General features: G+C 36.9%; 1 protein-coding gene across 5 annotated transcripts in view; it reads right to left on the reverse strand.

Annotated features, from left to right (window-relative positions):
• wdfy3 (WD repeat and FYVE domain containing 3) overlaps positions 1-21,469 on the reverse strand; it is a 106,501-nt gene that overhangs the window by 20,773 nt on the left and 64,259 nt on the right. For 3 of the 5 annotated variants that reach the window (XM_053481515.1, XM_053481511.1, XM_053481512.1), the window contains 22 exons: positions 21,218-21,408; positions 20,809-20,961; positions 19,846-19,919; positions 19,533-19,694; positions 19,130-19,224; positions 18,881-19,001; positions 18,429-18,646; positions 18,054-18,250; positions 16,610-16,744; positions 15,186-15,365; positions 14,866-15,099; positions 14,506-14,605; positions 14,247-14,407; positions 10,855-11,084; positions 7,368-7,477; positions 7,060-7,242; positions 6,728-6,885; positions 6,085-6,162; positions 4,629-4,856; positions 2,282-2,450; positions 638-798; positions 392-540 (listed from right to left, as the gene is read on the reverse strand). In XM_053481515.1, coding sequence (XP_053337490.1) covers positions 392-540; positions 638-798; positions 2,282-2,450; positions 4,629-4,856; positions 6,085-6,162; positions 6,728-6,885; positions 7,060-7,242; positions 7,368-7,477; positions 10,855-11,084; positions 14,247-14,407; positions 14,506-14,605; positions 14,866-15,099; positions 15,186-15,365; positions 16,610-16,744; positions 18,054-18,250; positions 18,429-18,646; positions 18,881-19,001; positions 19,130-19,224; positions 19,533-19,694; positions 19,846-19,919; positions 20,809-20,961; positions 21,218-21,408 — 3,487 coding nt within the window. The remainder of the gene's footprint in view (positions 1-391; positions 541-637; positions 799-2,281; positions 2,451-4,628; positions 4,857-6,084; positions 6,163-6,727; positions 6,886-7,059; positions 7,243-7,367; positions 7,478-10,854; positions 11,085-14,246; positions 14,408-14,505; positions 14,606-14,865; positions 15,100-15,185; positions 15,366-16,609; positions 16,745-18,053; positions 18,251-18,428; positions 18,647-18,880; positions 19,002-19,129; positions 19,225-19,532; positions 19,695-19,845; positions 19,920-20,808; positions 20,962-21,217; positions 21,409-21,469) is intronic. The other 2 variants (XM_053481514.1, XM_053481513.1) reach the window with 2 other exon arrangements.

Consider the following 21,469-nt stretch of genomic DNA (forward strand, 5'->3'; position numbering starts at 1 on the left):
GGAGCCCCCTAGTGACGGGAGGAGCTGAATATGACTAAATTAGGGAGAACAACACTACTTGAACTAAATAACTGAATTTATTACAAATACTGTAAAGATGTTAGAAGTACACATTATTTCAGAAGCCATAAAAAGGGAACAAAATCTGAAGTAGAATGTTCATAAGTAATACAGGTATGATGGGCAGGTGTCGAATACATTTGTCCACTTAAATCAAATTGTTAGTGTTCAGTGACACACAACCTAAACACTGTCTGAAACTGTAAAAACTGTTAAAATGGTGCTTCTGTAAATATTTTTTACATTAGTATTTCATATTTATTTCTTTCCTTAACTGATCGTGCAGGTAACACTAAATAGTCAACCGATCTGAACAGCAAAAAAATCTCACTTTGCAGGGAGCGTCTCGATGTCTCTGATCTCTCTGGTGACGGTCATAGTGAAGCCGTCGATCACGTAAAAATGTTCTTTTCCAAACAGCAGCAGCCCTTCGCTGGTGTCCAGCCCTTGGACCCGAGCACAACGATACATGTGCTGAATCTGAAAAAACAAAGGGTAACGAGGCCTTTAATACACGCACACAAAACTGAAGACAATCTAGACAAACACAACAGTTAAAAAAAGACAGTTTATTAACCTTTTCTCCCTCCTCCAGCAGACGAAGCAGGGTGGTGTTGTCGGTCTTCTGCTCCTCGTCTACAGCTCCGCACTCAAGCAGCTCCTGTAGCTGCTCTGGACCGTCCTCGTCTCCGCCGTCCGCTGTGGACCGGGAACGCTTCAGGGGAGCTTTTACGAGGCCTGCACACATAAACAGGACATCCATTATCAAAAAACGAAGTCACCAGTGCCTAACACCACTGCGTCACCATGCAACAAACAAATGAATAAACATTTTTAATTAAAATTTAACATGAACTTATTTATACATTGGACCTGGTAGCAAAATGTCTCTGAATGATGCTATAAGATGACTTCTACATGAAGCCAGTCTTTTTTTTCCCCCTAGGTATAATTAACAAATTATCTGGAAATATCTTTTATGGTAAAGTCACCTGGTTCGTCTAAACCCTGACATTTCCCTCTATGTATTTTCTTCCCATTCATCTGTAATTTCTATCATGTAGCCTTGTACCAAACAACAATTAGCAACATGCTGTGATTTAACAACACAGTTGAAGCAGTAATAACAGGACTGCTGGAGAACATTAGAGCACAAGGGTCCCGGTTGCACTGAATGGTGTGCATCGAGACTTTATTAATGAGAGACTTATTTAAACCTTTTATCTCTCCATCTGCAGTGGTGGTATTTATTGACATTCTGGAAAGATCATTAAACCACTTTTTTTCTGTTCCATCCAGGAAAAAAAAAATTTAATCACCGAAGAACCAAGTAGCAAAAAAAAGAGACAGATTAAGCCAGACAACTTTGTCCCTTTCTTTTCGCATGATGTAACACCAGGAAATAATTAAGTTTAGGAACTGGTGTAGGTTTTAATCATCCCACAGCAGTTTCAGATAAAAGCGTAAAAACAAGCGACGTTCCACACTGAAAAGCTGCGCTTGTTGCTGTGTTCCTATAGCGCTTCATCTCTTCAGTGAAAAACAATCTGATGGGGGTTTCTATGCAATTTTAAATTAAATTTAATTTAATAATAAAAAAAATAGGCAATTTTATGCAGAATAGTTTTTTTTAAAGCCATGTGTGCAAATACCAAAAAAAAGAAAAAAAAAGAAAATATAACTGTTGGAATGATGATGATGAATGGAATTAGTATGTTAGCGCAAAAAGCTTAAATAAACATCTCTATAAAATCTGTAAAAGGAAGCATCTGTATGTATGTGTGGAAGTTTTTTTTAACAGCATTAAAAAAGCAACCACTATTTAATGACAGCCACAAGACCTACGTACTAGTGAAACACTTTATGAGTTGTGATCATGTGAACCAAACTGCTCACAGCTTAAAGCAGGACATCAGAGTTGTGTTGTCAAATTTATTACAAGAGTAAGATAAATATACTGTACAGGCTGCCCTAAAAAAAAAAAAAAAAAAGTCATCATTTCGTAGTCTAGCAACATAGCCAATTCTTGTTTAAATCATCACAAACTATGTTTAATGACGGAGATGGATCGGGCGTCCCAGTGATAACATCGATGTGCTGTTGAAATGGCCACCACATTCACCTGACTTGACATCCTGTGGGACCCTGTTTTCATACAAGCCTAGAGGAACTAGCCAGTCTTCTGAAACCAAAATGTCCAACACTACAGGAGTAGATTTACCTTTGACCCTTGCGATGGTGTCCTCGCCATGCTCTGGCTCCTGCTGTGTGCTCTCTCCCTCTGTGCTCTGATGGATGGAGTGCTGGTACATGCCCGGGTTTCCTGACAACAAGCGCATGTAGTACTCCTTACTGTCGTAGCTGATGGCTCTTCGGTAACGCACCGGCTTCTGGGGTTCAGAGCAAGACAGAATTAAATATGAATCAGTTTTTACACGTTGTGAAACGTTTACACAAAAACATCCATAAAAGCAGAGATCTTACTGTAAAAATGCTCAGGCATTTAGGGCACTGAACTAACAGTTGTAAATAACAAATATTTGATCAAAGCTAGGAGTAATAGCATTAAGTTCAATAATAAAAAAATACAAATCACAGCATACATAGTCAGGACCCATTAGTACCACCCATTAGCATCACAAACTCAAGCTTACTGTACAGTTTACGATATACTATGTATATTATTCCTATTCAGAATAGAAAAATTGTGAAAAATATTAAACTATGATATGAATGCATAAAGCAATCTTCTGTTTAAAATGGGTTAATATGCATTCAAATAATATGCAGAACAATAAAAACAAAAAAACAAAGTTGCATAAATACATTTCAGCCTCCAATGTTCAGTACAGAGTATCAGCCTTGTGCAAACATTTTAACAAACAATGCGACATGTTCAGTCTCACAGAGGAAGATAAGTAAAGCCTTATTATTAGGGGTCGGCAACCCGCAACTCAGAAGACAAAAGAAAATAAATTATTATTATTTATTAGTATTTAATTACAATTTTATTTATTTATTTATTTATTTTTAAATGTAATTTTTAATTAGAAGATTATGGTGATCTTTGTAACATAAAAATAAAACGTGTTTAATTTTTTGTCGCTAAAAAAAAAACACCACCCCAACAATGAACTGTTTTCTCTGTTGCAGTCAGGATTGCGATACCGTCTTTCAATTACAACATCACACATGACTAAACTATTTTTTGCACATTGCACATTTATGGACATTTGCACAAACCCAAGACATTTATGGACAATTTATGGACATTCATGCACATTTGCACACACCCTGGACATTTCTTTTAAAATTCTTTGTCAATTTTCACAACAGTTTCGATATTTTTTATATTTTGTACAGCTACTTTTTAAAAAAGATATAATTTATTCTTAGCTTCTATAGCTATATTTTCTATAGCTAAAGTTTTTCTATATTCTATTCTTGCTTCATTCATTTCTTACAGATAGTCTTGGTTTTTAAGGTCACAGGCGGTTGTATGGTATAAGCATTTCACTGCATATTGTCGTACTGTGTACAGTATGACTGTGTAAATGACATAAAATTTTAATTTTTCAAAATATGCATCACAACCGCCGATTTGCGACACCAAGCGGCACACGATTTATATAAATAGTCTTTTTTATTCAGGTTGACAGCTGACTGCACGCTTCAGTACACAGGATAAAAGAATGATGGCAGGTGAATAATTTCAGTTCGGCTTTTTATTTAATAAATATGAGGGAGACTCAGGGTATTTTATTTGAAAGTAACCTTCAACCCAGTAGCTATTTTTTTTTTTTTTTTAGAGTTTAAAATGTTTTTGTTGCATGCAAGAAATTTAGTTTTCTCTGTAGCAGTTCATTGATTTCATAAATGCAACACACTATAGTTTATATATATATATATATATATATATATATATATATATATATATATATATATATATATAGCATGGGTAAAATTCTATATATCCGGTAAAAACAATACATGCAGTGTTATCTTCATTTTAGATGTCACAAGGGTTTTGTGGTTCCCGGTGTTTTCTTTTCTGTGGAAAATGGCTCCAAATGACTCTTTGTACGTTTAAAGTTGCCGACCCCTGTCTTTATGTAGACATTTTTGGTACAACACAGAATTTTAAGAGACAGAAACTGTCAAGGTTTTGGCCACGCCAGCATCATGCAACTGTTTTAGTGAGAAGAACAACATCACTGTTGAATGATTCATTCATGAGACCAGGTTATACCTGAATTGAGACCCAGCCCGTTGACCCCAACAAGGGTACTGGAATAGGAGTCTGACAGGAGGGAAAGTGCATAAGGGTACAGATTGGCTCTAAGTCTTAGTTATAGTTTTTTTACAGCATTTCTTGTCCTCCAATTAAACCTTCTCTGTGCTAAACATTATGTTATGTAGTAACTGCTGAACTGAGCCTGAATACATCACACACACACTTTTGCATTGCACATGGATAAAACAAATAAAAATAAAATACATGAATTCTAAAGAATCAAATTTATTTAAGTTATTGAACACACAGTGACAGATACACCTAAACACACTACCTGAAAGCTGTTGTTAGGCTCGTTGTCAGGGACGTAAGGGTAATGGATATAAAACAGGTCATTGCGAACCATCTTCTTCCTCATCCTACAGGGTCCCTCGGTCATGTCCAGCTGGAACTTGTCTAGGTGTGAACCGATAGGAGGTCCCCATAGACCCCGCTCACGCAGCAACTCGTATTCTATTGCTGCCCACTCGTCGGTCACATACTTCAGTGCGTTCTGCTGCCTCTGTTAGAATAATAAAAGGAGGATAAAAATTTTACAGTTTACATAGATACCTGTGGGATGAATGAGCCGTGCAAACACATATATAAAACAATCGTTGATGTGGTGAATAAACTCTGTGAGGAGTTCACTCTGTGAAGTGTCACAGCTTTCTAACTGTCAGAAATAAGACGGTAACTTTAGCAGTTTCGCAGTGCAGTTTCTCACTATTTTGACAAGGAAGACAAGGTGACAACTTAAACTAACGCGTTCTGTGGATGTTCCACCACATTAAACGTAATAGAACTAAAAAAGTATTAAGTGGCGTTATTTTATAGCTTAAAATTAGCAATCTTTAAACATATCTGCAGTGGGAACGGAATAAAATGGGAATAAAAATCACTAAGATGTTCTATTATTGGAAAATAATCATCGTTGCCAGACTGACCTTATTCCCTATGACCCTATTAATCGACTTGAGTAAAAATATAACTTATACAGTAGATGTAAAAATGGTACAGACATTTTTTTAATACAATACAAACTGCTCATTTAATGGTTGTGCTATAAAAGGCTATGTTCACTTTATAAGCCACATTTTTACAAATTTTTTTTTTGTTTTTTTGGGTCAGATCAAATTTGAATGGCAAGATAGTTCACATTCGTATTTACAAGTGATTATCAAACTCAATGTGGTTGAACAGTCCTCAGAAATGGCAAACATTAATACGTCTTTGCTCATGCAGTCTGGGTTAATTCACACTTTATTTGTGCGGGCACTCATTTCAAACAATAGGAGCAATTTTAGGAAGACTATGCTTGGGATTTCGCTCTGGAGGATGGCATGAAATTATGGATATGTATCACATTCGAAAGTGACTCAGATCTGATCTAAAAAAAAACATCAGATCTGTGTAGAGATATTACAAAAAAAATTGGGTTCTGTCACATAAGGGTTACAAAAAGACGGATGAGAGTCACTTTAGGCTGGTAAATTGTATATGTAGGAAAAAAATGATGCGACAGCTTTAATTTTGCTCAAATCTGATGTGCTTATTGTTTGCAATTCTGATGCCAAATGGCTTGATTGACAGATCAATCAACATTTTATAATAAAGATTTTATAATATCCAAAAAATATCTGCAAAAAATCACCATCAGCTGCCCTAAAGATTATGCTTCAGCCCTAGCTGTTGGTTTTGATGACACCTAGGGGATATTTGATTGAAACTTTAATCTGTAAAATGCTAACCTCCTGGTATTCTTTGTACTGCATAGCCACGAGATCCCGCACCACTGCGATGTGTGTGAACATCCACTGAAAGGTTTCCTTGCAAAGGTAAACAAAAAAGAAAAAAAGATTTCTGCACATTAAGTTTAAATTGGCAGGCATTCTGCAGGCAAGAACAATGAAATCAAGTGTGGAAGACCAATAGTAATAATAATAATAATAGAAATAATAAAGCTTGTTTATATCGCACCCTTCAAAGCCAAGGTTTTTACAAATCATGTCAAATACAGTATACAATAAATGTGTAATGTACGTACACAGATAAAGGAGTTTAGGAGAAGGAAAAAGAAAGGGAAAGGAAAAACTGAAAGCGGAGGGAAAATATTTTTAAGAAAGAAAAGACGAGAGGAAGAAAAACAAAGAATGCATAAATAAATGAAGACTTTATTTATGCAGCTAAAAATAGAATATAAATTAAATGAAAAAAAAATGTATAAAGAAAAAATGGATAGAAAAATTAAACAAAATGAGATGTAATGTTTAAATAAGAACATATTCTACTGAAACATATATATATATATATATATATATATATATATATATATATATATATATATATAAAAAACGCTAAAACACCACAGCGTGTGATGTCGTTTTTCGGTACCTGTGCCGAGAGGTTGTTCTTGTTCATGCCGCTCTCCCTTTTGCTTCGCCGGGCGCCTGTCAGTTTGGACAGGCCAAATCCACTGCTCACCCGAGACAGTTTGGACTGATTTGCCGGAGCCACGGCCTCTCCCCTGCTAATACACTTCTTCTCATGGGCTGAAGAGGACACATAAATAAAGAGTGTCTTGATGTCAAACTGGGTATAAGCACTCGTGGCTGATGGATGTGTTTATCTGATTCCCGAGTTAAAGTTCCACTGCTTAATTCAATAAATATGTTGGTGTCAATTAGTAAAACAGGTGTTAATAGTGTGCGAGTGTTTTCTCTCACTGAGGTGGTTCTGCCAGCTCTTGGCGGCGGGCTCCTCTAGTGCAGGTCGGGCGGTGACGATGTCCACATGTCCTCGGTCGTTGACAGGAAGAGAGACTTTAAAAATGTCCTCCAGCATCTGTCTCTTACTGTGCATCAGCTCGGTCCACACCCGGTTCACTGCCTTTAGCAGCAGCTGGCGACCTGTTAGCATTAATTTACATGGTTCACAAATTAATATACGGCTGAAACATGATGAGAAAGAAGAATGTAGAATATACCATGACATGCTTTTAAAATCAGTGACAAATAGGCAGAGAGATTTGTACCTTCGCTGACATCCTGGCTCTGCTGTGTATCGGCCTCGTTCTCTGATGGCATCATGACATGCCAGGTGGTCATCCGAGCTTCAGCCTCTAACCCAAACCCCTCCACGTTACTGTAACACAACACAAGGGTAATATAAGAAGCATTTTACACACCTTATTAATATTAAACTGCACAATACACATTTTTACTATCTGAAGGATGCCTAAGCATGTGAATGGCTTAAAGAAAAATGGGACAAAAGACCGACTCTATTTACACCTCTTGTATCAGAAATATATATTTTATCCAGGAGTCAAAGAATTAAAAGAACTGTTGGTTTACATCCTCTGGTGAAATTAATTTAATACAAAAATGTGCCTAAGGCGAGTTAAACACAGCCTGCAGTTCAGCAAATTACACTTTTTAAAGAAATAAAAAAGACAGCACAAAGACACCAAGGTGTTGTTTGCTAATTCGCATATCAGACAAGGTTCAAGAACCGCTTGTGCAGGTAAAATAGCATGTGGCCAGCTTCTCCAGCTTTATTCGTGGGAGGGGCGGTTTTAGTTATTCAATATTATTTGATAAAACTAGATAAGATGTTTAAGATTTATTTTACAGTGAAACTAAATATGTTTAATGGACAGAAGGGTTTTCTATGATAAACATGGTGGATTTTTTTCTTGATAGCAAAAATGTGTGTGTAGGTTTTTGAGTGTCCTGTTCTGCATCATGTATAAATGACTTGAACCCAATGAGTTTGAAAAAGAAATGTATGTTTTGTTCCAACATCAGGATTTATTTCATATAGTTTGTTATTTAGACATTGTTCCTATTCTAATTGTTGTTTATTTTTCATGTATACATTTAAAATTGGTTTCAAGTCTGTGAAAGGTATACATTGATTTGTTTTTTAGATAATGCCTCCTTGGCGGTTCTGTTTACTTGCTCATTACCAGGGGTTCCTGAGTCAGACAGCTGGGAATGGATATTTCTGATTTCTGTGCTAGAAAGTGAAAAAATTATTCATTCAAAAGTGTAAGAATTCAGAATTAGTGTCAGTGATCGAACATAAATGACCCTTGATGTTTGTGAAATAGATAGCAGGATTGCTTTTAATGCCATAAATCTTTTACTATATTGAACATAGGGAAAGCCTATTTAAGTCATTCTACTTAAACAATTAAACATTTATTTAAATCTCAATCGAGTCAATGACATAAAATTTGACTGTGAATGTAGCTCCGCCCGCTCAGGGTGGACACTGGTGTGCGTGTAGATGAGAATCTGACTTATGTTATTAAAAAAAATAATAATAATTTAAACCCTTCTTGAAAAAATAGCATTTATTTGACATAAGCTCTTTTTTGGGGAAAAAAAGGTTTTCCGTTTATGTACACATTGTCTCTGGGTTGATACATCATTTAATTTACAAAAACATTGGCAAAGAGAACAAAATGATGTCGTCATTGACCCCAAAGGATAAAACAGCACATCCATGAACAGAAATACCAGGATTAACGTTATAATTAAAAACACACAGCGCACGAACAGAACTCAGCAAATCATGTGACTTGTTTTTCCAAAAACAGCTATTAATAATTAATTCAACTATTGACAATAAACAGGTGTCATGATCCCTAATGCAGTGTGCCCTAACAGTCTTACAAAAAAAAAAACTATCACCTGATAGTAGATATTATCTGTTTTTTTTTTTATTTCTTTTCTGTGGTCAGATCAGCCAGGTAAACAGCAGTGTAATTACATTTTAACCCATTTCCAATGACTGATTTTTGTTTTTTCTGTTTCTGATTTATTCTCTTCACCTTCAGACAAACTATTACATGAGCTTGAAGTGGAGATTTCTGAGTCAGCCTAGTAACTGTCTCCTGACAACGCAATCCTCTGTCAAGCTGTTGTGTTCCAGTGTGAGTCAGAGACACAGGAAAAATATCAGATGAAGTAAGAAGAGAAAAAAACAAAAAAGGCTTTCTTTCCAACCCACATACGAATGTTCAGAGCTGGTTTAAACACAGTCTCAAACTGACACAAGCAAATTCATCACCACTGGTTTAAATAACACTTCCCACAGGCTTCCTTTTTATTTTTAGAAAAGCAGAAAAGACAACGATTCTCTGAAAACAGATTCTACCTTCAACATAACATGCATTCTTAATGTCGCTCCATTTAACATTTAGCAAAATTACCCTTTTTCAAATATGTAGAAACTACTCAAGGTGGCCTAGAAACATCTTAACAGCTTTATTTAATTAAAGACCACACCATCTACAGATACACTGTACTGTATATGAACAGGCATCTACTGAAACATCGACTGAGCTGCATAACTAGTAATAAGATAGCTTACACTTGCCACAGGGAAACTGGCACAAAGCAGTCTTAACATGTTTTGTGAGATCGCTAACAGAGCTTGTGTGTAAGTGTTTCCAAATTTAACTCCAACCTAATAAAGCTCCCATTTTCACATTTGGTTTGCACCTACCCTCAATCCTTTATAAACCTTTACTATCTTGACTTCTCTACGTTGTTCTTGCCAGCTCTCTAAAAATATATCTCACTAGCTGTGCCCGCAACTACGTTTGCATGGAATACCCCAAAACAAACAAACAAACAAAAAAAAAAAAACAGCTAAATCACAAAAACCCATATTTACTGTACAAGCCAAGTCAAATAAGTAAGTATAGCATATATTTATATATATCCAAATCATAAAGCAAATTCCCTGAAAATCTGCATTTCAACATTTTAAGCCTAGTCAAATAAAAGCAACAAAACTTTCCAAACAGCAATATTATCCAAATCACAAAGCAAATTCTATAGATCCAATTTTTGCAAGCCAAGTCGATTAACTAAAGCGTTTGTTTCAACATTGTACTTATTCTTTCCTATAGAGAACTTGGAGTAAAGGCGCGTTTTACAAAATGTACAGCGCCACCTGTTAAATTTTGGAATGCACTACAATTTTTACATTTTACCGTGAAGTGCGTAGAATGAAGGTGTAAGACTGCGTTTATTAAGTAGAATTTAAACGCACTTTCAGAAGTGCGTATTAAAATATGACAGAAGCAGCCGAAAGAACAACAGCATTATTCCATATTAGTTATTAGCAAGTTAAGAACACATCCAGCGCCATCTATTTATCTATCCTATTTTTTATGATATGGGGCGTTTTCCATTTAAATTTTCAAGTGGCATATCTTCTCTTCCCGTGTTCCAATTGCAATAAAACAAAGCCCTTATGTTACCTCAAGCTCGACCAAACACACCTATGAAAACCCGATTGAAATTTGTTCAATAGTTTTTACGGGATGCGTGCACAAACAAACAGACAGACAGACGGACAAAAAATCTAAAAAACAACTTGACGTGTTCGGTTGCTCAACCAATGTCCCTCCAAATAATTTTTGTGCAAATATCTTAAATGTACAGACACGCCAACTTTACAGTTTTATTATATGTATGTAGATAAATAAAATCATGGCTCACCTGCCAGTGTGGAGATTGATTAAACAGTGCGCAAGGCAAGCCACAAATTCGTGGTCGTGGTTTCCGGGTCCTAGCACCAGGTTGCGGTTGACCGTCAGCACGCGTAGTGAATCGAGCAGCGCCACCTGCTGGGGAACGGTCTTATGCGGGCGACAGAGCTGATATAGGACGGTGCGATTCAGGCAGTGATAGATGCAATCCAGGGACAATCCCTGAGACCTCCGCTTTGCCTAATGAAAGAAGTTGACAAAAAAAAAAGGAGAAAACAATGAGATGACACAATTTAATAACGGACTTGCAGTTTTCGAGTTTTTACAGGAAAACCTGATTCATTGATGTGTAGTGAAAATACATGAATGAAGGAGTTTTTCAACTGAAAGTAGGATAAAGAACAAGAAACAGATGATAGTGAGAGCCTGTGGTGGGGGTCTTACAAATGAAGATAAATGACTTTAGATTTAAGCTGCGTAAGCTGTAAAATAAAGGTTGCTGTTATTTCCTGCAACTTCTCATAACTTCTACACAACCTCACATTAGAACATGTAGGGTTATAAATTCAGCATGCAAAAGGGATTGCTTTTCTTCCAGAGTAGGTGGCTAATTCAATCAGTTTTTCCCCAAAAGCGCACTCATCTGCTTGTTAGTGCAAAGTATGCTAAATTATGCAACGCTTACACCGTCTCTCAGGGCTTTCTGCAGCTCCTTTCATACTCGTGTTAATAATGTGTTTTTAATGTAACTCGGAGCCTGCATGAGAGGCTCATTCGCTCTGACTGCATGAAGACGCCAGCCAGCACAAGGAGCTTGTTTCTATGGTAACCCTGTTAATGCTGAGGAATAAGCTTTTCTTTAACTGACAGTATTTAACACAGCAGGTAACATAAACAAAGAAACATCCTTCACCATCAATACACTACTGTATATTGGTAATCTAAGCTGGGCAGGCTGGTCTTTTTTATTCCTGTATGTCACCAGTGGTTTGCATCTTGAAGTAAACCCTCTTCATGAAAACATCTCTTGCGTGCAAACTTCGGCAATGTCATCTCCTTCAGCATGTTCTTAACTAGCCTAGATTTTATAAAGTGGGTTTGTTTTTTTCCCAGACACTAAATTCTATAAACATCCACTTTAGTTGTCTGTAGTTGTCTCCTGGGCCTTAGTGTTGCTGAGCTTAATACTTCATTCCTTTTTTTAAAGAACGCTTTTTGGCAACTGTTAAAGTTTCTGCTCTGTCTCAAAAAAAAAAAAAAAATTTTCAGCCGAACTACGGCCTCCCTCATTTCCATCGACACGTCTTTGGATTGCATATTTAGATTTCTCATGAATAGCTATCAAATGTTAATTCAACACCGAAAAATATAAGAAACAACGGGCCATCAAACTGCTTAGTCAGTTGTAAAATTACATTTGAGGCTGTGAAAATAAAGACTTTGTTTAAAAAAAAAAAAAAAAAGAATTTGGGTTAAAAATCTACACTTCAATCTTACATCTTGAATGTTTTATTTTGGAATCCACTGAGGTGGCTCCCTAAGTCAAACAATTTATATATATATACTCAGCAAAAAAAGAAACGTCCTCTGACTTTCAACTGTTTTTCAACTAATAAATGTTTCACAATGTGTCCCTGAATGAAGGGAGGCTCAAAATCAAGAGTACCAGTCAGTATCTGGTGTGGCGACCAGCTGCTTGAAGGCATGGCAATTTATTGCCCTAGCCACATCAGCAGTCCTCATGCCTCCCTGCAGCATGCCAAATGCACGTTCACACAGATGAGCAGGGACCCTGGGCATCTTTCTTTGGGTGTTTTTCACAGTCGGTAGACAAGTCTCTTTAGTGTCCTGCTTTTTTAGAACTGTGACCTTAAATGCCTACTTTCTGTAACCTGTTAAGGTCTTAACGACCATTCCACAGGTGCATGTTTTAATTAATTGATTATGGTTAACTGAACATGCGTGGAAAACATTGTTTAAACCCTTTACAATGAAGATCTGTAAAGTTATTTGGATTTTTACATCATTATTGTTGAAATACACAGTCCTGAAAAAGGGACGTTTCTTTTTTTGCTGAGTGTATATATATTTTATTACACACAGTCCAAAAACTTATGCAACTAACTATACCCAATGTGAACGCCTTATTTACATTCCAAGTTGTTAATTCGCAAAATTCCATAGCAAGTCCAGATGTACAGTATTTACTAGGGATGCACCGAAATTTCGGCCGCCGAAAATTTTCGGCCGAAATAGCATTATCGGTTTCGGCCGAAACGTAAGAAAGCGCCGAAAATAAAAGCCGAAATTGTCGCCACGCCTCTCCCATCCTCCCGTCTCGTTCGCGCTGTCGTTACGCATCAAACACGGAGTATGTCGGCGGTTTGGAAGCACTTCAAAGTTTCAGATGAGGACAGCAAAGTTGCAATATGCAACATTTTTTTAATACAAACAAAAAGAAAATATTTTAAACATGTTTTTTTAATGAAGCCATTTTCGGTTTCGGTATCGGTTTTCGGCCAAGTGCATCCAAAAATTTCGGTTTCGTTTTCGGCCCAGAATTTTCATTTCGGTGCATCCCTAGTATTTACATTACAGTAAAACCTTGGTCTTGAACAACTTCTCCTTCTCTCCTCTAAAGTACAGGTTAATTTGTTTTATATTTAACTTTATAATTTGTATGAATCATTTTTATGTTAATATTTTTAGGTTGTTGATTGAATCATTTGAGTTTCCATTATTATTATGGGAAAATTCACATTGATATTCGAGTGCTTTGCTTACAAGCATGTTTCCAGAACAAATTATGCTTGCAATCCAAGGTTTAACTGTAATGTGTTAATAATATTTTTAACTACAATAACACTTTTTTTTAAATCTGAATTTACAAATTTCCCAGTTCACCTCAAACATTTAAAAAGTTCCTGCCACAATCACTATAGGTTTTTAGATTGCAATTTGACACCCAAGAATAATGCTTCAGCCAAGATATAAATATCCATTTCAAACACAGACTTGGATTGATAATCAAATGAACACCTGCATGCAGAGACTAAGACTGCATTGCCACATCAAACTGGTATCAGATATCTGCGGCCCACCAGGAGTATAAACACTACGCATCCTTTATGTTATAGTAACTTCAACTTAAATAGAAATGTCTAACAAGAAAAAGTAATCATGACAACCTAGAACATTTGATTCTTTAGTTTTTAATTAATGTCTAGTCTGTAATTGGTTCGCTCCAGATATTATAAATAAATAAATAAATATTTATACACCAGTGAAAAGATGAACCATTTAGTGATAAAAATAATCTTTAGCCATATACTCCATGTGAAAATGAGCATATATGGAAGTTTGTTTATAAATAAAGACTGAGAGCTTCATCACTGGGGTCACCTGGCTGATCAGCTGTACTATAAACTCCACCACCAGTTTGGACTCCTTATTGAACATGCCCTGCCACAGTTTGTCCACCACCCGCTGGGCAAAGTAAAACACATTGTTGACCAGGACCTGGTAGTTCCCCCCAGTGGTGATGGGCATTGATGCGTCTTCTCCTGTAGGAAGAGAATTAACTATTAAAAGAGTGCTGAATAAGTTTCTTAAAGCTGAACAATGTGTCAGCATATATTTGTAGTTTAAATGCAATCCTAACCCAGAAGCACATCAGCAGCAAGAAGATGTTCCATCACACCATCCAGAATGTACGACTGAAACTCTTTCTGTTGGGTTCTGGTCGAGCGCTCGGGTGAGGACTGAAAACAAAACAAACAAACAAAAAAACCCTCACCATCAGTCTGGGCACGTAAATGCTCACTGTACACATATTTTAAATACTAAATTACAGTCTTGGGGACACTGAAGCATGTGTGGTGTTTTAATAGGAGAGAATTAATCAAGATCTACCATAATGTGAATGCTAAATCACAACTAAGCGTGATTCTATCTAACAAATTAGGAATAAATCTAATCAAGTCAATTTATAAACAGTAAAAAAAAAAAAAAAAAGTCTCACCTCCAGCAGCTGGTCTAAAATGGGCGTCTGCTTGGTGGCAGGAGACAGACACAAGTTTTCCATGATCAACACCCTCATGAAGTCAAACACGTACTTCTTGGCCGGGTGATTGGTCAAGTATGTCTTGGAGCCCACGTTACAGTATTCTGATTGGCTGCGGTTCATGCCTGTGTCTCCCGCGAAGGCTTTGAACTCTTCAGCTGGTGAGCCAGCTTCATCATCCAAATCACTGACCTAAAATAAAGTGAGAATTAATAAATAGATAGATAAAAAAATAAAATGTTTATATTGTGAGTGAAAGGGTGAAAAGAGGACTGCACCATCTCTGAGTAGGGTCGGATGTTAAAGGGAAAGACAGCAGCTGCGAGGGCACACAGGAAATCCGGGCTGTGCCACATGGGTGCCAGGTCAGGCACGTTGTGATAGAGGTAACGGAAGAACTGCATCAGTGTGACGGGGTATTCCCTGAGCCAAGAACCTTCCTCTTCTGACTGCCAAGGCTACAAACAAAAGAGTGAAATAAATATGAGATAGGCATACACCAAGATATTTAAACTAGATAAGAAATTTAATAAAATAATAATTGAATGAACAAACAAGCAAACACTTAAATAAATAAGAAAATAAGTGAATGATCCATTTCCTTACACTATCCAATAACAATATAATAATAATAAAAAATAATATATAATTATATTAATATTTTTCCATAAATTACGATAAATAAATGGACCAACCAAAAACTTTTTTTTTTTTTTAATACATTTTAATGTTAGACTTTTAAACTTTATTTTGTTCTCTGGTAATCAGTGTTAAATTCCTTTAAGAATGTAATTAAAAAAAAAGAATAAGAAAAACACACATCATGTTCATGTTCCATTTAATAATTTTATCTTTTTAATCACTAATAAGACAATGAATGTTGAATTATTTGAAATTTACAAACTATTACACATTTAAAACATTTCCTTGTTTGAACCATAGGCAGACTCAGATTTAGAGTGATGATAATATGACCTTGCTGGGGCGAAACAATGGTGTTTTTTTAGCACTCATTTGCACATCACATCTATTATGTCAACATGTGGGTCCATGTCGGAGTGGGCGCTCTGATCTGATATGAGTGAGGCAGGATACGGACTGGGAAACTCTCCCACTTGAGATGGTGAGTCGGGAGTGAACATCTCACCTCACGGGGGAAAAAAAAAACAACACACCTATATACCAAATAAACCACAGCTCATTCATAAATCTGTGAATGTAAATAGTTTTATAGACATGATGCATATTTCAGGTTTGCCCAAAACTATTAAGAAAAAATAATATGTTTGTAATGTTGCTAGCTTACATAACATTGGACCTGAGATGTGTGAAATTCCAATACTGTAGTATTTTCTTCGAAATGCTGTATTTTGTTTTATATGAAGTTTTTTTTGTGGTGCCAATCTCTAGAATTAGTCGGAGGTTGTACAGTTCATTATATAGTGTTAGGAATGTTATTATAATAATAATTATTAAAATAATAATCATTTGGTTTTGTTGTTCCAAACGTGGGAGTTAAAACCGCCACTGCCCATAGATAAAAAATGCAAATCTCCAACAGAAATATAACCTGCATTATAGGTTCATCATAACTGATTATGTTACAGCTCACTGCAGTAGGTTAAACATTATTGTAAGCCATCAGCAATTAGTGATTACAAATAGTCAAAAGGCTGAATGGAAACAGAAGCTGAGGCCTCACCAGGTTCAGCATGCTGCGCAGCATGGCCAGCAGGAGGAAGGCTGCCTCGGTGCACACATTGTGGATGGAACTCACCACCGTGGCACTGGAGGCTGGAACCCCAAAGATGAACGTCCAGATGGAATCCAGGTCAAACTGCACAGACACAGCGAAACGTCATTTTCTTTCCAGTTTGCCTGAATGTTATGTTATTAGAACCTTCACATTATCGAGTAAATTTGATACAAAAATTCAGGTCAGATTTCAGCTCATTATGCTTTAAGCTAATAAAATTAGCTTAAAGAATCAGCTTAAAGAAATTTAACAGATGACTAATTGGACGACAACTAGACACAACAAAGTTAAATCACCTAAATCAATAACTATCAATAATGTAGTTCCTGATTCATTCAACTTCTATTACTCTAATCTTGAAACTTACCACAAGATTTTTAGGACATGGTATTATAGGACATAGTGGTATTTAGGACACTAAACATAAAAACGCTATTTCTGCACTGCTCTGATAAACTGTTAAAGGCTAAGAACATCTTCAATAGACACTAAAACAAGTATTATAGTACTTAGTCTGGGCAAATAATTAGTAGGAAGAAGTATAAGAAGTATAAAAAAAAAAAAAAGTATAGCTTTTATAGCTTTAGCCTGATATTTTGTAATGATTTAAAACGACTAATAAAGATAAATAAAAATTCTTTAAAATATTAAATTGACTAAATAGCTGTGATAAACAATTGTGATTTAAATATAAAGAAAATTACTATGCTGGTCCAATATATTAAACTTGGACTGTTAATATTAACATGTTAACACATTGTGATTAATATAGATATTTTAACACATTACTCTTTTTAATGTAAACTAATCACAGCAGCATGGTTACCCAGCTGTGCGTGATAACGGCAGGTGCAAATGTGACTGAGGAAACATCACTAGGTGTGCTGAGCTGCAAGTTTCATTATGAAAGGATTCCAGATTAAATCAAACTCATGTGCTCAAGCTACCATCAAGGGGAACTATTTTTACACTGAAAAAGACAATGAAAGTGAGAAAGCTGGAAAAGTTACTTTTATTGCACTTTCTCGACACAACTTGAACATCAGTAAGTAGCCATAACTACCTCTCCTAATCAATGACAAATGGCAACTGCACTCATTTACTATAGGTGTGTTAAAAACAAAAGAAAGACTTTTGGAAGGAGCATTAATCACAGATAACAGTTTTATTCGACTGACAGCACTTGATGATGAAATATTTTACGATGTTACAAACATCGTAAATGCAGTGTAATGTTATAAACAGATATAAATCATAGCCGCAGGAATTTTACATAAAGGAAAAGAGGTCATTAGAGAAGAGCACAGGTTCGGACAGAATGTTTACACATTCTGGCACAAGGACACACGGTGAGTACGATTAGTAAGGGGAAAAAAGGTTGCATACTGACATGTACCTGCAGGCTCTCGGGCAACTCAGTGACAGGCTGCTGCAGGAAGAGCGCCATGAGCAGGAAGTAAAGCTCAGGCACGTTGGTGTGTTTGGGCAGTAGAGTCTGCAGCACAGGGAATCCTGGGAAATGACAGGCGTCCCGGTTTATCTCGCGTAAGGTGGACCTGCCACCTGCACTGCGACCCACATTAAACCCTGAAACCAAAACCGGAAAAATATTGTGAGACAAAGTGAGACGTGAGACAAAGTTTAATACTCAGAGCTTTTATATTAGTACTGTATTTAAAAATGCAAACAAGTGCACCTGATGTAGCTCTATAATTCAGAACAATCCTACCTGTCCTATATTGTAGGAATGCTTCACGTTACTCACCAAGCACAGTGCCGATCTTGTTGGTGAGCACCGAATCGGTGTGCTCGAGCCAGCCTCCTCCGCACAGGCCTTCTTTAAAGCGACTGAGGATGCTCTGATTGCTCAGCAACACCACCAGGATCCAAAGCGCCACAGTTACTGTGCTCGAATGCACGTGTTCCTCCATGAACATCAACACCCAATCAAACCCCAGCGTGCGCACAAGCTCCTCACACGCCCTGCAGGGTACGAACAGTCAGAGATCAGAACAGTGATTGTAACATATGGCTCAGTGACATGCACTTCATTTGTCTTGTTTTTTGTTAAATAAAACTTTTATGTTCTTGGCTAAAATAAATCAAACGTTTAAAATAATCTTAAAAAGATCCTATACTCCTTTTACAGGAAAGCTTCCTATACAACATGCTGGCTCTAAAGATTAAGGACATTAACGAATAAAAGTGAAACATTACTGTGCATTAACGGTGCATTTCTCCTTGGAGCTGAAAAGCAGTTTGAGCAGGATGTCTAGCAGTCGATTGCGCAGCAGAATTACATTGGAGGAGAGCAGGCCTCCGAAATCCTCTTCATTTCCTGGACAGAACGCAGCATTTGCTATAACTGCTTGGTAAGCTCGATTCACAATGTTTAACTCTGCTACACAAAAATAAAGTACAGCATTTTAAATAGCACGTCTGATGTTTAAATCAGGGATGTCTCACCTCCATCGACATTTTCCTCATTATTAACCTCCATCACCACAAACTTCTCACAGACTGCGAACGTGGGCAAAGTGGATGAAATGAACTGGCCATACCTAAAATTGAAGCACAAAATGTCCCAGAAAACACTCAAACTTCAGTGTTTTATTAATGCACTTAAGTATATTAATGGCCCTTATAAACCCTAACAGGATTGCAGCTTTATTGTGCCAACAGGAAATAAAATGCTCTGAGCCAAACCGGTTCAATCATTTCAAGCCATGATTAACATACAGTATAAATGACGCTTAAACGGATATTTTTAGCATAGTGCAATAAAAATTATGATTATACTCGTTCAAGATTACACTTATGTACTGCTGAAGGTGATGTGTGCTTTATGAAATGAGGGTGAATGGTGTACCGGAGGAGATCGTAGGAGTTGGGGAAGCCCTGCAGAAGCAGGCTAAGCACATTGCTGATAGCCGCCACTGTAGGCTGAGACAGCGTCTGGTCCCTCAACGTCAGCAGCAGTTTGGGGATCAGCTGAAACTCCCGCAAGAGCTTAGCGTTCTTAGCAGCCTCACTGGAATCAGAAGACAAAAATCCAACTTTATTAAATTACAATAAACTGTTAATCTAAATCTCCAAAATAAAGGTATGTATTGGCTAAAACCAAAAGGGAAACAAGACTTATTTAACAAAAAGAAATTCTGTTCCGGGGTGAAAAGTCCCACCTGGATTCAGTCAGGAGTTCAATGAAGTGTTCAAACAGAGACAGGTGCAGTTCATATGGTGCGTGCAGCCATACCTGTAGAGAAAAAAAGGGCTCCTTCATGAAGTATCAAATACATGCATCAAACAACCAACTAGTGAATAATCACATAAGTACACGTAATCCCCGATTTACGAACATTCGAGTTACCAATTTCCGCAGATACTGTACGAACGGTTCTTTTTCCAGGTCAATCACAAATGTAGCTCACGTGTATTGTACAAAAAATAGAGACTAATTTTTACAATTATATACAATATTTTCAGTGCGTAAATAAATGTATAAAATGACTAAAGTCTGGTATATTGTACGTGAGAAATGAGTCTGCCTCACCGGTTTCAATTAATTAGTCCGAAAGCAAAATGGCTGTCCTGTAAAGCTGTCCTGATGGTGAATAATCCTAATTTTAGAAAATCCTCAACAAAACAGAGTTCACAGTCTAATACAGTGGAAAACCACTTTTGCTCTTTAATAGACAAAAATGGCGTCTGGAATTTCCCTTGCGATTTAAAGGCGCAAACACAACACTGTTTGAGACTAATTTCCTTCGGTGTGATTATGGGTTTTGACAGAGATTTAGTCAAGTGGAATGTTTTACATTGTATATTCATGTCAAATGCATATAATATTAACTTAAGAACAAATCAGACTTACAAACGTGCTCTTGGGAAGGAACTCGTTTGTAACTCTGGGACTACTTGTATAGTTATACCTGCTCCTTGAGATTTCATTCCAGGCCTGAATCTAGCCTAAACTATTCAGACACTCATGCTCTTCATCAACTTTATGAATGAAGCACAATCCTTATCTAAAAACTGGTTCAAAAAATAAACCTGTATGTAGAGAATACAACAGACAGATCCTAAACTACACCTGGTAAAAAAAATAGACTGCATAGTCATATAACACTGCACAGTAGTTATACCTCAAAGTCACAGAGCAGGTCTTGGAAGGCGGTGGAGTTGGGAATGATGGATGTCTCATGACCGCTGTCTACTGTGCCCACTAAGGAGAAGGTCAGGTGCAGGATGTGGCTGTTTAATAGAGAACGCTTCTTCTTCAGCAGCATGGCCAGCAACTAAAGACAAACACAGAGAGAATATAAAAAATACAGTAGCAAGCCTAAACATGGCACGACAAAATATGGAATTTGTTTAGGCAGAATTAAGTTTCCATTTTACTACTGGTTTTCCCATGCCTTGGAAAAAGACATGTAACTCTGAATCAATTATCAAATAAATCAAATAAATCAACGATTTGGTTATAAACGTATAAAACAGAAAGGCAAATTAGGTCTAATACACAGGGCTTTGTGCACACAAAGTGGAGCTCACCTGGTATCCTTTGATACGCTCCATCTCTTTACTGGCCAGTGGATTGCTCTTGACCACACACACCAGGGCTTTGACGGCTGCGTATAGCCCCTCCACGTCTGATGCCATGGCCACTAAGCCAAGGATGGCAGCAGCTCCACCCACATACTGCAAGGTGGTGGCCACTGGAGTAGGCACAAAGGCTCTCACACCTGCAGAGGGCATTGAAACCAAAGTACTATCTATTAAGAAGAATTAACATTCCAAACCATC

This window comes from Clarias gariepinus, chromosome 21 (genome assembly GCF_024256425.1).
Source record: "Clarias gariepinus isolate MV-2021 ecotype Netherlands chromosome 21, CGAR_prim_01v2, whole genome shotgun sequence".
Classification (NCBI taxonomy): Eukaryota; Metazoa; Chordata; class Actinopteri; order Siluriformes; family Clariidae; genus Clarias; species Clarias gariepinus.